Raw genomic sequence first — 16,893 nt, 5'->3', positions numbered from 1 at the left:
GCAGGCCCGACCAGTCCCCCTCCACCGACACCCTCATCCGCCTAGCCGAACTCGTCCTCACCCTCAACAACTTCTCTTTTGACTCCTCCCACTTCCTACAGACTAAGGGGGTGGCCATGGGCACCCGCATGGGCCCCAGCTATGCCTGCCTCTTTGTAGGTTACGTGGAACAGTCCCTCTTCCGCACCTACACAGGCCCCAAACCTCACCTCTTCCTCCGGTACATTGATGACTGTATCGGCACTGCCTCTTGCTCCCCAGAGGAGCTCGAACAGTTCATCCACTTCTCCAACACCTTCCACCCCAACCTCAACTTCACCTGGGCCATCTCCAGCACATCCCTCACCTTCCTGGACCTCTCAGTCTCCATCTCAGGCAACCAGCTTGTAACCGATGTCCATTTCAAGCCCACCGACTCCCACAGCTACCTAGAATACACCTCCTCCCACCCACCATCCTGCAAAAATTCCATCCCCTATTCCCAATTCCTCCGCCTCCGCCACATCTGCTCCCACGATAAGACATTCCACTCCCGCACATCCCAGATGTACAAGTTCTTCAAGGACCGCAACTTTCCCCCCACAGTGATCGAGAACGCCCTTGACCGCGTCTCCCGTATTTCCCGCTACACATCCCTCACACCCCGCCCCTGCCACAACCGCCCAAAGAGGATCTCCCTCGTTCTCACACACCACCCCACCAACCTCTGGATACAACGCATCATCCTCCGACACTTCCGCCATTTACAATCTGGCCCCACCACCCAAGACATTTTTCCATCCCCACCCCTGTCTGCTTTCCGGAGAGACCACTCTCTCCGTGACTCCCTTGTTCACTCCACACTGCCCTCCAACCCCACCACACCTGGCACCTTCCCCTGCAACCGCAGGAAATGCTACACTTGCCCCCACACCTCCTCCCTCACCCCTATGCCAGGCCCCAAGATGACATTCCACATTAAGCAGAGGTTCACCTGCACATCTGCCAATGTGGTACACTGCATCCACTGTACCCGGTGTGGGTTCCTCTACATTGGGGAAACCAAGCGGACGCTTGGGGACCGCTTTGCAGAACACCTCCGCTCAGTTCGCAACAAACTACTGCACCTCCCAGTCGCAAACCATTTCCACTCCCCCTCCCATTCTTTAGATGACATGTCCATCATGGGCCTCCTGCAGTGCCACAATGATGCCACCCGAAGGTTGCAGGAACAGCAACTCATATTCCGCCTGGGAACCCTGCAGCCTAATGGTATCAATGTGGACTTCACCAGTTTCAAAATCTCCCCTTCCCCCACCGCATCCCTAAACCAGCCCAGTTCATCCCCTCCCCCCACTGCACCACACAACCAGCCCAGCTCTTCCCCTCCACCCACTGCATCCCAAAACCAGTCCAACCTGTCTCTGCCTCCTTAACCTGTTCTTCCTCTCACCCATCCCTTCCTCCCACCCCAAGCCGCACCCCCATCTACCTACTAACCTCATCCCACCTCCTTGACCTGTCCGTCTTCCCTGGACTGACCTATCCCCTCCCTACCTCCCCACCTATACTCTCTTCACCTATCTTCTTTTCTCTCCATCTTCGGTCCGCCTCCCCCTCTCTCCCTATTTATTCCAGAACCCTCACCCCATCCCCCTCTCTGATGAAGGGTCTAGGCCTGAAACGTCAGCTTTTGTGCTCCTGAGATGCTGCTTGGCCTGCTGTGTTCATCCAGCCTCACATTTTATTATTTCCCCCTCTCAATTATACTGTTCAAAGGAAAAGAAAACCAGTCTATCTCATTAGGGCGGCGTGGTGGCTCAGTGGTTGGACTGCAGCCTCACAGCGCCAGGGACCTGGGTTCGATTCCCGCCTCAGGCGACTGTCTGTGTGAAGTTTGCACATTCTCCCCGTATCTGTGTGGGTTTCCTCCAGGTGTTCCGGTTTCCTCCACAATCCAAATGCAGGTTAGGTGGATTGGCCATGCTAAATTGCTCGTTGTTTGGGGTGTGTGGGTTATAGGGGGATGGGTCTGGGTAGGATGCTTCAAGGGGCGGTGTGGACTTGTTGGGCCAAAAGGGCCTGTTTTCACACTGTAGGGAACCTAATCAAATCATCTCTCTTGATAACTGAAACTCTCCAGCCCAGAATACCAATGAATGAACAACACATGATGGTTGCCCATGGCTAATGCATGTGGCTGACAGTAGTTAGAGACCTCCTTGCCACAGACAGGTTGGGGGTAAGGTCCTTGTGAATGTACAAGTCTGAGGTAGATAGTTTCTTGATCAGTCGGGGTATCAAGGGTTATGGGGCAAGGGCAGGAAAGTAGTTGTGAAGATCCACCAATAGAGGATGGCAGAGAGACTTCACTGAGGAGCATTCTCAGAGAAGTTGGCGCAGTCACCATGACCTATCAGCAGAGTCATAAAGAGCCCCCCTCGGTGATAAGCAGCAGGAACAACATCCAATAGAAGATGGCTGAGAGACTTTGCAGAGGAGCATTCTGGGATAGAGATAATGGGAACTGCAGATGCTGGAGACTCCAAGACAATAAAATGTGAGGCTGGATGAACACAGCAGGCCAAGCAGCATCTCAGGAGCACAAAAGCCGACGTTTCGGGCCTAGACCCTTCATCAGAGCATTCTGGGATAACTTGGTTTAGTCACCATGACTAATCAGTGGAGTGAGGAAGAAACCAGTGTCAAGGAACGGTGAGCCCCAAACATTACATTACCGTTGTGTTTATATCTTTCCCTCTTCCTCTCACCAAAAAAAGAGAGCAATTGGGAGAGGCTTTTCGGAAGTTTGTTGTAGCTCGGAGGGTATTTGGTCTGCTTGTAAAGATTGTAATCATGTTATGCTGCCAGTTGGTGTGAGTGTGGGCTTAGGTGAATAATGGGCTTCAGCGAGTAAGATAAGCAAGGTAAGATTCTTTCACCTTTCTTCATGTATAAGGGTGAAAATAGCAATTACAGCAGTGATGTGCTCCTCCTACCGGATTTGGGAGATCAGGAAGCAGCCTGGTGTCCCTGACGGCTTTGTCTGCAGGAAGTGGGACTGGCTGCAGCTCCTTTCAGACCATGTTGTTCAGTGGAGTGGCAATTCAACGTACTGGTTCCTGAAGTGCTGACTCTCACTGGGATACAGTCCCTGAAGGGGCTGATCCTCACTGGGATACAGTTCCCAGAGGAGCTGCCTCTCACTGGGATACAGTTCCTGGTGGCGCTGACTCTCACTGGGATACAGTTCCTGATGGCGCTGACCCTCACTGGGATACAGTTCCTGAAGGCTCTGACTCTCAGTGGGATACAGTTCCGGAAGGGGCTGACTCTCACTGGGATACAGATCCAAACGCTGCTGACCCTCACTGAGATACAGTTCCCGAAGGTGCTGACTCTCACTGGGATGCAGTTCCCGAATGTGCTGACCCTCACTGGGATACAGTTCCTGAACATGCTGACTCTCACTGGGATACAGTTCCTGATGGCGCTGACCCTCACAGGCATACAGTTCCCGAAGGTGCTGACTGTCACTGGGATACAGTTCCTAATGGGTGCTGATTCTCACTGGGATACAGTTTCTGAAGGGCCTGTCCCTCTCTGGGATACAGTTCCTGAAGGGGCTGACCCTCACTGGGATACAGTTCCTGAAGTGCTGACTCTCAGTGGGATACAGATCCTGAAGGTGCTGACTCTCGCTGGGATACAGATCCTGAAGGTGCTGAGTCTCACTGGGATATAGTTCCTGAAGGTACTGATTCTCACTGGGATACAGATCCTGAAGGTGCTGACTCTCACTGGGATACAGTTCCCGTTGGCGCTGACTCTCACTGGAATACAGTTCCTGAAGGCGCTGACCCTCATTGGGATACAGAGGAGCATATGGGGGTAGAGAGTATGATAGCTGCTAGTTACAGGGAGTGGCCACTCTGCTGGTTCAGTCAGGTAGATGCATGACCGCCAGGACAGGTAGGCAGGTAATGCAGGAGTGTCCTGTGGCATTTCCCCTCCCTAACAGGTATGCCATTTTGGACACGACTGGCAGGAGGATAGCGTCTCAGGGGAGTATAACATCAGCAGCCAGACCTGTGCACCACAAATAGCTCTGTTTAAGAGCAGGGTCAGGCAAGATTCAATTGAGCAACAGTGATAGGAGACTTGCTAGTTAGGGGCACAGACAGGTGATTCTCTGGCCAGGTTCAAGCCTCCAAGATGGCATGTGGCCACCCTGGTTCCAGGGTTAAGCATGTCTCTGCGTAGTTACAAAAAATTGTTCAGAGGGATGGTGGCAGCCAGACAGATTGTGGTGCACATTAATACCAACAACACAGGTATAAAGGGGCAGTGGCTCAGTGGTTAACACTGCTGCCTCACAGCGCCAGGGGCCCGGGTTCAATTCCACCCTTGGGTAAGTGTCTGTGTGGAGTTTGCACATTCTCCCAATGTCTGTGTGGGTTTCCTTCAGGTGCTCTGGTTTCCTTCCACAGTCCAAAGAAGTGCAGGCTAGGTGGATTAGCCATGTTAAATTGCCAGTAGTGTTCAGGAATATGTGGGTTATAGTGGGATGGGTCTGGGTGGGATGCTCTGAGGTTCAGTGTGGACTTGTTGGGCTGAAGGGCTTGTTTCCACACTGTAGGGATTCTATGACTTCTGCGATAATGAGCGATGAGATCCTGTGGCGTGAGAACAGGGAGTTAGGAAAGACGCTGAAAAGCAGGACCTTGAAATTAATAATCTCTGCCACATGTTACTGAGGAAAGGAATAGAAAAATTGGATCGATGAATGTGTGGCTAAGGAGTAGGTGCGGGAGCAGGGTTTCTTGGATCATTGGGACTCTTCTGTGGCAGGGGTGACCCGTACAAGAGCAATGGGTTGCAAATTTGACAGGGCCCATGAGAAATATAAAGAAAGCAGGCAATTGCTCAAGCAGGGGATTAGGAGAGCAAGAAGTAGCCATGAAATGAACTTGTCAAGTAGGATTAGAGAGTCTGAAGGCACTCTATACATATATTTAAAACAAGAGCATCTAGAAGATTAAGATGCATTGGGTCCATGGTGACTTTGTCAACAGAAGTCAGAGGGTATTGGTGGAAAGTTGCTTTTCAGGCGGGAGATCCGTGACAAGTGGTTTTCCACAAGGATCCAGATTGGGCCCTCTGCTGTTTGTGATATATATATGGGATATGGACTTGGATGAAAATGGACATGGATGAGTCAGTAAGTTTGCAGAGATATAAAGTTTGGTGGGATTGTGGATAGTATGGATAGATTTGAAAGTCTTGTCTCGGGTCATAAATAATACACATGCTGGTGTCAGACAAACTGTAACAAAACAGTAGCTAGGTCCAGTTTTCATTACAGTGCTCTCAAGCACCAAGATAAGTTTGGTGCCTGCAGTGATTGCAATGAGGTCAATCAGGTGGACCTCACAGAATATGAGTTCCCTGACTGAGGCTGTTAATCTGGTCTAATCAGGGAGTCCGGCCTGACAGATAAGAACAGGAATGTCAGACACCTTGTTCAATCTGAGAATTTGTTCTGAGGGAGATGGGTGAATGTCAAGGACTCTCCTTGTGTAAATAAAGGTTACTTGGTGACAGGGTACTGGCCTCTTGTAGAGTTATTTCAGTGTCCAAATGACATTTCCAAACCTTGATTAAAACACGGAGACTCCTACCTCTCTCCAGATAGAAGCACAATCAAGGTTTGATTCAAAAATGTTGCAGCACACCATGAAGTAGCCTGTTGATCAGAAATCAATTTAAATCTTGGTAGTGCTGCTGATTCATACCCACAGAAAAACAGGAGACTAGGAAGAGCAAATCCAACCATCATAATGAAGGGAAGAAAGGAAAGACATTGATTTAAGGAAGATAAGAACACAATTACAACATTTAAAAAGCATTTTGTGGCATTAAAGTCTGGGCGGATGAGAATTCTGACTACCATAAGGATTCACATCCAACTGTGGCACTGACAACAAGCTAATTTTGGATTGCGATCTTTGAAATAATTTTGGCAAGTTTTTAACCTGTCACATTGCCTGAAAGAACCAGAGAACTGTTGCAGTAGTCTACCATGGCTCTATGCTTTGCTCCTGTACCAAGGAACTGTACTGAGGCATTATACTGAGACATTGTACTGTGATACTGTGCTGAGGAACTGTACTGAGACTCTCTACTGAGACACTATCCAGTGAATCTGTACTGAGGAACTGTATTGCGATACAGTCCGAAGGAATTGTCTATGTCAGCACACATGGCATTGTACTGTAGCAGCATTCTGTGAAAACTGGCTTTGTAACAGGAGGGGAGATGGTGGTGTTCTGGCAATGTGAATGAAATTTGTAATCATGAACCCCAGGCTAACGCTCTAGGGATTTAGCTTTGAATACTATCAAGGTTGATGGTGAGACTGGAATTCAATAAAAACCTGGAATTAAAAATCTAGCCTAATGCTGGCTGTATAACTACAGTCAAATGTGTAAACACCCAAAAGATTCACTATTGTCCTTTAGGGAGGGAAATCCACGAACCTTATTTGGCAACAATGCGTTGACTCTTAACTGCCCTATGAGCAATTAGGGATTGATAATCAATTCTGACCTAGGAAGTGATCTCATGATCAATAAAAACGAAACATGAGGAAATATTTTATGAATATTTCTTCAGAAAGTCATAGAACATATAGAACATAGAACATTACAGCACACTACAGGCCCTTCGGCCCTCGATGTTGTGCCGACCTGTCATACCAATCTGAAGCCCATCTAACCTACACTTTTCCATGTACGTCCATATGCTTGTCCAATGACGACTTAAATGTACCTAAAGTTGGTGAATCTACTACCGTTGCAGGCAAAGCGTTCCATTCCCTTACTACTCTCTGAGTAAAGAAACCACCTCTGACATCTGTCCTATATCTTTCACCCCTCAATTTAAAGCTATGCCCCCTTGTGCTCGCCGTCACCATCCTAGGAAAAAGGCTCTCCCTATCCACCCTAACTAACCCTCTGATTATTTTATATGTCTCAATTAAGTCACCTCTCAACCTTCTTCTCTCTAATGAAAACAGCCTCAAGTCCCTCAGCCTTTCCTCGTAAGACCTTCCCTCCATATCAGGCAACATCCTAGTAAATCTCCTCTGCACCCTTTCCAAAGCTTCCACATCCTTCTTATAATGCGGTGATCAGAACCGTACGCAATACTCCAAGTGTGGCCGCACCAGAGTTTTGTACAGCTGCAGCATAAAATTTGCTTAAAGCTGAGATTGAGTACCGTGGCTTCTGTTTGCACTGTCAGTACCAAACTCATATTCAGTTGCTGCAGTCCCAATGACTGTCAAGAAAGGGATGTGGAAGCGACAGAAGTGGTGGTAGTTGAGCAGAAAGCTGGTAAAATAGTTAAGCCACACAGCTGACACATTTTAAGTGAGAGAAAGTCACAAATCATGAACTCCTACCTGTTTGTAACATTGTTTGAATCCCTGTCCAAAAATCTGTTGAAACCTTGTTTCTAATGCTGCTGGTTTTATAACCTGTTTATACCATCTTTCTATTCCTGTTTATAGCCCATACTGTAACCTTATTGCCCCAATCTCTATTACCAGCAGATAGTTATAAAAAATTATGTCACATAAAATTGAAGATAGAGTTACAACATATCCTAGAATACAAATATCATAGTGCATTTACTGAAACACATTACCAAAGGAAATTCACATACACAGATGGTAGTACGTCCAATGCCTGTTGTATTTTGGTACAAGTTGATCGTGTTGCTTTTACGAGCGATAAAATTGACAGGGACCATTTTATTAATCATTTAATGAGAGAGACATACGAAGACAAATTATGAAAATAAAGATTCCTGGAAAACTATATAGCACCATGCAAACGAGCCACCAATAATTGATTGAAATAGATTTTGAAGATGTGTTTCTACTGACACAGATGTTCAAATTTCATACATAATATTTACATACCACATTACACAAGCAGCACACACTGGAATCTGTCATGGGTTCTAAGAGTTGTGAAATTCTCCTGACGTCAGACTACAGCACCTACCGATAGTATAATATCTTCTGAGTTCTGTCTGTCCGGTGTTACGTCTCTGTGTATTGGCGGCATTCATCTTCTCCTCCTCTGAAGCGGTTGTTTTGAGGACAGGCAGGATTTTACCAGTTTGGAATGTTGAATCCTCAACTGCCATTGGATTGCCAAATCCTTGAGAGCTCATGTCGATTGGCTGGGACTATTTCTTTAGTCTACAACACAACAAGGAGAGAGATGCTGTTCAGTAGAAACAACTAAAAGTGATCAATTTTATATAATTTTCTTAACTATCTGATTGGGATTACAATAGTAATTAGGAACAAATTTAATGATACCATTATATTTGACTTACGTCTTAGAATAGAGAAGAATCCTGACAAGGGATAGGCTATCCAGCCCAACTAGCCCACACTGCCCTTCTGAGGAACATCCCACCCAGGCCCATTACCCCCAGCCTTTCCCTGTATCCCTGCATTTCCCATGTCTAATCCACCTAATTTACACAGCCCTGGACACTATGGGGAATTAAGCATGGCCAATCCACCTAGTCTGCACATTTTTCAATTGTGCAAGGAAAACAGAGCACCCAGAGGAAACCCACACAGATACAGACAGAATGTGCAAACTTCACACAGTCACCCAGGGTGGAATTGATCCCAGGACCCTGGTGCTGTGAGGTAGCAGTGATAACTACTGAGCCACCATGCCACCACTTTGTGAACACAACCTAGATTCACAATAATGTTTATCAACCAGCTACAGATTCTCTGGGTAAAAGCGACCACAGAACACAGAACATGGAACAGTACAGCACAGTATAGGCCCTTCGGCGCATGATGTTGTGCTGAACTTTTACCCTAAACCTAAGGTCTATCTAACCTCCACCCCTACCTTATACTATCATCCGTATGTCTATCTAATTGCCGCTTAAATGCCCCTAATGAGGCTGACTCCATTACCCTCTCCGGCAATGCACTCCACGCCCCTAACCGCTCTTTGTGTAAAGAACCTACCTCTGACATCTCCTCTATATCTACCTCCACTCATTTTAAAACTACGCCCCCTCTTAATATCTACCTCCACCTGAGGAACAAGACTCTGGCTGTCTACTCTATCTATACCTCTGATCATTCTGCGCACCTCTATCAAGTCACCTCTCATTCTTCAGCGTTCTCAACCTTTCCTCATAAGACGTTCCCTCCACTCCAGGCATCATCTTGGTAAATCTCCTCTGCACCCTTTCCAATGCTTCCATATCTTTCCTCTAATGAGGCAACCAGAACTGGACACAATACTCCAGATGTGGCTGAACCAGGGTTTTGTATACCTGGAGCATAACTTCATGGCTCTTGAACTCAATCCCTCTATTAATGAAAACTAACACACCATATGCCTTCTTAGCAACTCTATCCACCTGGGTGGCAGCTTTCAGGGAACTGTAGACATGAACCCCAAGATCCCTCTGCTCCTCCACACTGCCAAGAATCTTTGTGTTAACCCTGTATTCTGCTTTCAAGTTTATCTTGCCAAAATGAATCACCTCACACTTTTCAGGGTTAAACTCCATCTGTCACTTCTCAGCCCAGCTCTGCATCCTATCAATGTCCCTTTGTAACCTAGAACAGCCTCCACACTACCCACAACTCAATCCACCTTCGTATCAGACACAAACTTACTTAACCACCCTTCCAGCCCTACATCCAAATCATTTACAAAAATCACAAATAGAAGAGGACCCAGAACAGCTTCTTGTGGTACACCACTTGTAACTGAGCACCATGTTGAATATTTTCCGTCCACTATCACCCTTTGTCTTCTAAAGGTCTGCCAATTCTGAATCCAATCTGCCACATTTCCCCCTATCCCATGCCTCCTTACTTTCTGCATGAGCCTAACATGGGGAACCTTATCAAATGCCTTAATTAAATCCACGTATACCACGTCCACTGCTCTACCTTCATCCACGTGTTTTCAAAGAATTCAATAAGGTTTGTGAGGCATGCTGTACCCCCCACAAATACATGCTGACCATAATTAAATTGAATTAAGTTTGATTGATACATTCCAGTCTAAAACTAGAATCATAAGCTGAAACAAAGCAAATTACATACGTATGGCAAATTGAATAACTAAAAGAGAAAGATATTACCCTAAGCTAACCGTCAGAAAATGATCAACCAAACTACAGTTTTGTAAAAATCAACAGTTAATCTAACAGAGATAGTAGGAACTGCAGATGCTGGAGAATCTGAGACAACAAGGTGTAGAGCTGGATGAAAGCAGCATCAGAGGAGCAGGAAAGCTGACATTTCAGGCCGAGACCCTTGTTCTGAAAAATTCTCATCACCTCACTTTAGGAAGGATGTGAAGGTGGAGTACAGTAGAGATGGACCAGACGGAGGATTTTAGCAACAAAGTTGGCTTGGAGAAGCTGGGGTTGTCCTACTTGGAGGAAAGCTAAGATCTCATAGAGGTGTACAAGATCAAGAATGCTTTGGTCTAAGTACACAATGCAGAACTGTTTCCTTTCACTAATTTTTCAAAATCTTGGAGAGGGGAGGAGATGGGGTTGAAAGGGCACATATTTAAGGTTTATGAGCAAGACATGCAGGGAGGCTTGAGAGGATGAACATTTCAATTCAGCGAGTGATAATTGTAGATTCTAGGGTTAATACAAAAATATGTAAATAGTAGGTACAATGTGGAGCTAGAGTAATATAACAGGTCAGGCTGGAGCAGGAAAGTCAATGTTTCAGGTTTAAATCCTTCATCGGGTCTGGGGAGGGGGAAGGGAGCTCAGAAATAAATCGAGGGAGGGGTGGTGCTGGGGAAGGTGGGTGGGATGGTGATAGATGGATGCAGGTAGAGGGGTAGTGGAGACTGGTCAGTGGGAAGGTTGGGGCAGATAGGTGAGAGAGAAGATGGACAGGTTGCGTCAGGTCAAGGCAGGGATGAGAGGGACGGTTGGACATGGAATGAGGCCAGGCGGAAGGGTGATTTTGAAAGTGGTGAATTCTATGTTGTAAGCTACCTGGGTGGAATATGAGGTGTTGTTCATCCTGTTTGCCAGTGGCATCATTGTGACACAGCATCACAATATAGACCCCATGTTAAGTGTAACAGTGTAGATACTTTATAGCATATTGAATAGTCTTAAACAACCAACGTAAATGACTGCAATGCACTCAATCCTTTCCAGAATGAAAGCCAGAACAGCTGACTGTTAGAGTTCTTCCTGAATTTTTTCATTCTCTTCTTTTATGTTTGTTGCTTGGTTTGGGGCTGTGGGCTGTTGGCTGAGAGCTGAGGGGCCTACAGGACTGTGGCGGTAGACTGTTTTGTAAGGGAGGAAATGGGCAGGCTGTTATTTGCTCATGATCTGGGCCTTGGGGTTGGTTGCAGGTTGCTTCCTGTTAGAGAGTGCTCTATGAATGCTTCAACTCCAGAAAGGTCTTGTGCTTGGCAGATGGTGGATGCTGGGTGTTGGAGCCTCCTGGGGAGACAGCTGGTCTCGCAGGGGAGAGGCTAGAGGGGTTTGTGGTCTTGAGTTTGGACTGGTTTTTTGACTGTGTTTGGGTCAGAAGAATTGAGCCTGCGAAAGGTGCAGGACAGAGGTTTGATTACTCCTCGGTGTCCTAAAAAGTCTCAGTTATAAGAATTAATTAGATACTCCTTGAAGCCTAATAGATGCCGTGCATTGGTGTCATCAAAAACCAAGCACAGTGCGGCACTGTGGTTCACTGGTATGCATTCTTGCCTCACGATGCCAGGAGCCTGAACTTGAGTCCACTCTGCCACAAATTCCATCTGCCATTTTTCTGCCCATGCCTCCAACTGATCTATATCCTTCTACATCCTCTGACAATCCTCCTCACTATTCACACCTCCACCTATCTTTGCATCATTTGCAAACTCACTAATTAGACCAGCTAAATTTTCCTCCAAATCATTTATAAATTTATATTACATTTATTTATTATTACATTATTATTTATTTATTTATATTCACAAATTTATATAGAGGTCCTAGCACTGATCCCAAGCAACACCACTGGTCACAACTCTCCATTCCAAAAAGCATCCTTCCACCGCTACCCTCTATACTCCTATGACTAAATCAGTTCTGTATCCATCACCATAATACCATGTGACTTCACCTTTTGTACCAGTCAGCCATGAAGGATCTTGTCAAAGGTTTAACTGAAGTCCATGTAAACAACATCAATGGTTTTTCCTTCATCAAACATCTTTGTCACTTCCTTAAAAAACTCAGTCTAATCAGTGAGGCATGACCTACCCTGCACAAATCTATGCTGTCACTCGCTAATAAGTCCACTTGCTTCTAAATGCATATAGATCTTGTCCCTGAAGATCTTTTCCAATATTTTTCCTACCACCAATGTGAGATTCACAGGCCTGTAATTTCCAGTTCAAAAATCACATGACACCTAGTTATAGTCCAACAGGTTTACATGAAGACACAAGCTTTCAAAGTCTCACTCCTTCTTCAGGTGTCAGTGATAGAGGTGGCATTGGACGCAGAATCTATAAGCAAAAGATCAAATGGTCATAGAACTGATGTGATGTTGATCAAACCTAAGATGGCTTTTAAATCTTTAATCTGTTGGAAAGGAGTAATATGCAAATTCCCAAATTTCTTTCAAGTCACTGCCCCGAGATAACTGAAGGTTTTACCAGTTCCCACAGTATACCACAGGTGAGATCCCAGGTCAGACGATGCATTTTAGGTGTGAGACCTTGTTTAGAATCTGGCTGTGTTTCAACTTGGTGTCAGACTGGTTTCATTTCCAACGTAAGAATTTATAAAATGTCACATTGACTGTCTACAAATTGTGTGCTTTTTGAACAGAATCATCCCTGTTATCCTTCTTAAACAATGGGGCAACATTGGCTATCCTACAGCCCTCTAGGACCTCACCTGTGGCTAAACAAGATACAAAGATGTCAGTAAATGCTAAAGCAATTTGTTCTCTTGACTCCCTCAATATTCTGGAATAGATCTTATCAGGACCTGGGGACTCATCTGCGTGAATACTTCTTAAGGTGCACAACACTCTTCCTTTTTAATAGCAACTTGGCTTAGAAACTCGACATTCCCTCCCCTGACATCACCCTCCACCAATTCCTACTCTTTGGTGAATACCAACACAAAGTATCCATCTAGGACCTTACCTACCTCTTTTGATCCACACATATATTCCCTCAACTATCCTTGAGTGGGCCAATCAATTCCCTGGCTATTGAGGAGGGATTTCACCAGTGACCGAATCAGCAAATTGGTGTTCCCAAAACCAAACAGCTCATGAGGAATTTGTGTGAATCTGACACAATTAAATACAGCAATTGAGGAAGCAAATGACCCAATAGCAACTCAATAGTGTCCAAAGATTTCTTCAAGAGCGCCAACTTCACCAAACGTGATGCAAATGGTGGTTCCAGAAGCTTCCATTAGATGAAGAATCTAAACTCGTAGAAATATTCATCACACCATTTGGATAGTATTGCTTTAATCATTTACCTTTCAGCATCATTTCTGGTCCTGAAACATTCCAAATGACAATAACAAACACATTAGAGGGATTAAGAGGTATCATCTGCTGTCTGGACATCATTATAATTCAAGTTTCAATCAGGACTGAAAACTTTGGACTAACTGAAAACTGGATAAACTGAAAAATCTTAGCTTTCAATGCCTAATGTCAAGTCGTTGTATGTAATTATTGTATATAATGTAATTATTGTTCATGAACAAGGATTACAGCAGATCCCTAAAGACCAAGGCTATCAAAGAATTCCCATTACCCAGAAACAAAGAACAAAGAGAACAAAAGAATAAAGAGAATAGTTAAGCAAAGGAAAAGGCCTTTTGACCTACCAAGCCTGCATTGACACATGCTGCCTTTCAAAACTAAAAATCTTCTGCTTCTGCATGGTCTGTATCCCTTTATTCCCTGCCTATTCATGTATCTGTCAAGATGCTTCTTAAATTTTGCTGTGAATACGCTTCTACAACCTCCTCTATCAGCACATTCTAGGCGCTTACTATCCTCTGTGTCAAAGACTTACCTCTCATATCTCCTTTAAACTTTCCCCCTTTTACCTTAACTCTATATCCCCTAGTAATTAACATTATCACCCTACAAAAAAGACTCCACCTATCCACTCTATCCATGCCTGCCTTAACTTGTAAACTTCTATCAGTTCCTCAGCCTCCAAAATGACCAACTTATCTACTTGTGCTGCCATTTTCAGGAAACTGTATGCCTAGATTCTTCTGTATATTGATGCGACTAAAGGTTCTGCTGTTTACTATATACTTCTCTCCTGCATTAAGTCTTCCAAAATGCATCATCCTGCATTTGTCTGGGTTAAACTTTTTCTGCCACTTCTTTGTTCAAACTTCCAGCTTATCCATATCCTCCTGTACTGTCCGACAATCCTCCTCACTATCTGCATCTCCCCCCAATCTTCATGTCATCTGCAAACATATTAATCAGGCCAACTGCTTTTTTCTCTAAATTATTTATACATATTACAAACAAAAGGGGTCTCACTATTAATCCCTGTGGAACACCACTGATCGCAGATCTCCAGTCAGAAAAATATTCATAATACCCTGCCCTCGTCAATCATATTTGTCAGTTGCTCAAAAACTTAATCACGTTTATGAGACAAGACCTTCCCTGCACAAGGCTATGCTGCCTATCGCCAATAAACCCAGATTTTTCCAAATGTGGATACCTCCCATCCCTAAGAACCTCCTCCAATAATTTTCCTGCCTCTGATGTAAGACTCATTGGCCTCTAATTTCCTAGATTCTCCCTACTGCCCTTTGTAGACACCAAAACAAAGTGGATCTTGTTGACTGTGAGATCCTTGATTGGAGTTGTTAACCAGGGCCAATCAGGAAAGTCCTGGCTGACTAATATAAATAGGGAAGATGAACCCTTCCCTTCCCCTCACTTTTTCTTTCACATAGGCATTACCCCAAGGGGCCCTGTTTGATACTGATGCTTTTGTCTCGTGGGTGCTTTTCCAGGTGGTGGAATGTTAGTAAAGCTATCTGTGCAACTGATGTGTTTTTACTGTGTCTCACGCCTGCACACACACAAAAAAAATATGAACAGGAAAGATCATGCCTATGCTTCCCCTCATGTTTTCTTTCACATAGGCAGTGCCCCTCAGGGCTCTGCTTGATACTGATGCTTTCGTCAGATAAGAAACAAAGAAACCTACAGCACAGGAACAGGCCCTTCGGCCCTCCAAGCCTGCGCTGATCGAGGACCTCTGTCTAACCTGTCATCTATTTTCTAACGGCCTGTGTCCATTTGCTCCCTGCCCATCCATGTACCTGTCCAAATATATCTTAAAAGACGCTAATGTATCTGCGTCTACCACCTCCGCTGGCAACGCATTCCAGGCGCCCACCACCCTCTGTGTAAAGAACTTTCCACACATATCCCCCTTAAACTTTCCTCCTCTCACTTTGAATTCATGACCCCTAGTAATTGAGTCCCCCACTCTGGGAAAAAGCTTTTTGCTATCCACCCTGTCTCTAACCCTCATGATTTTGGAGACGTCAATCAGGATCCCCCTCAATCTCCGTCTTTCTAATGAAAATAATCCTAATCTATTCAACCTCTCTTCATAGCTAGCACCCTCCATACCAGGCAACATCCTGGTGAACCTCCTCTGCACCCTCTCCAAAGCGTCCATATCCTTATGGTAATGTGGCGACCAGAACTGTACACAGTACTCCAAATGTGGCCAAACCAAAGTCCTATACAACTGCAGCATGAACTGCCAACTCTTGTACTCAATACCCCGCCCAGTGAAGGAAAGCATGCCATATGCCTTCTTGACCATCCTATTGACCTGCGTTGTCACCTTCAGGGAACAATGGACCTGAACACCCAGATCTCTCTGTTCATCAGTTTTCCCTAGGACTTTTCCATTTACTGCATATTTCGCCCTTGAGTTTGATCTTCCAAAATGTATCACCTTGCATTTGCCCAGATTGAACTCCATCTGCCATTTATCTGCCCAACTCTCCAGTCTATCTATATTCTGCTGTAATTTTTGACAGTCCCCTTCACTACCAGCTATTCCACCAATCTTAGTGTCATCAGCAAACTTGCTGATCAGACCACCTACACCTTCCTCCAGATCATTTACATATATCACAAACAACAGTGGTCCCAGCACAGATCCCCGTGGAACACCATTGGTTACAGGTCTCCAATTTGAGAAACTCCCTTCTACTACTACCCTCTGTCTCCTGTTGCCCAGCCAGTTTTTTTATCCATCTAGCTAGCACACCTTGGATGCCATGTGACTTCACTTTCTCCATCAGCCTGCCATGGGGAACCTTATCAAACGCCTTACTAAAGTCCATGTATATGACATCTACAGCCTTTCCCTCATCAATCAACTTTGTCACGTCCTCAAAGAATTCTATTAAGTTGGTAAGACATGACCTTCCCTGTACAAAACCATGTTGTCTATCACTGATAAGCCCATTTTCTTCCAAATGGGAATAGATCCTATCCCTCAGTATCTTCTCCAGTAGCTTCCCTGCCACTGACGTCAGGCTCACCAGTTGATAATTACCTGGATTATCCTTGCTGCCCTTTTTAAACAAGGGGACAACATTAGCAAGCCTCCAGTCCTCTGGGACCTCACCCGTGTCTAAGGACACTGCAAAGATATCTGTTAGGGCTTCGGCTATTTCCTCTCTCGCTTCCCTCAGTAACCTGGGATAGATCCCATCCGGACCAGGGGACCTGTCCACCCTAATGTCTTTTAGGATACTGAACACTTCCTCCTTCCTTAT

The 16,893-nt window shown here is 45.2% G+C and overlaps 1 protein-coding gene across 1 annotated transcript in view; it reads right to left on the bottom strand.

Moving 5' to 3' along the window:
• oxr1a (oxidation resistance 1a) overlaps positions 1 to 16,893 on the bottom strand; it is a 451,468-nt gene that overhangs the window by 249,842 nt on the left and 184,733 nt on the right. The window contains exon 2 of the mRNA XM_059646345.1: positions 8,052 to 8,251. Within this exon, the coding sequence (XP_059502328.1) occupies positions 8,052 to 8,223 (172 nt within the window). The 5' untranslated portion in view covers positions 8,224 to 8,251. The remainder of the gene's footprint in view (positions 1 to 8,051; positions 8,252 to 16,893) is intronic.

The sequence above is a fragment of the Stegostoma tigrinum genome, chromosome 5, assembly GCF_030684315.1.
Source record: "Stegostoma tigrinum isolate sSteTig4 chromosome 5, sSteTig4.hap1, whole genome shotgun sequence".
NCBI lineage: Eukaryota > Metazoa > Chordata > Chondrichthyes > Orectolobiformes > Stegostomatidae > Stegostoma > Stegostoma tigrinum.
The sequence above is the reverse complement of the archived record's forward strand: the minus strand, read 5'-3'. Positions and strand labels throughout refer to the sequence as shown.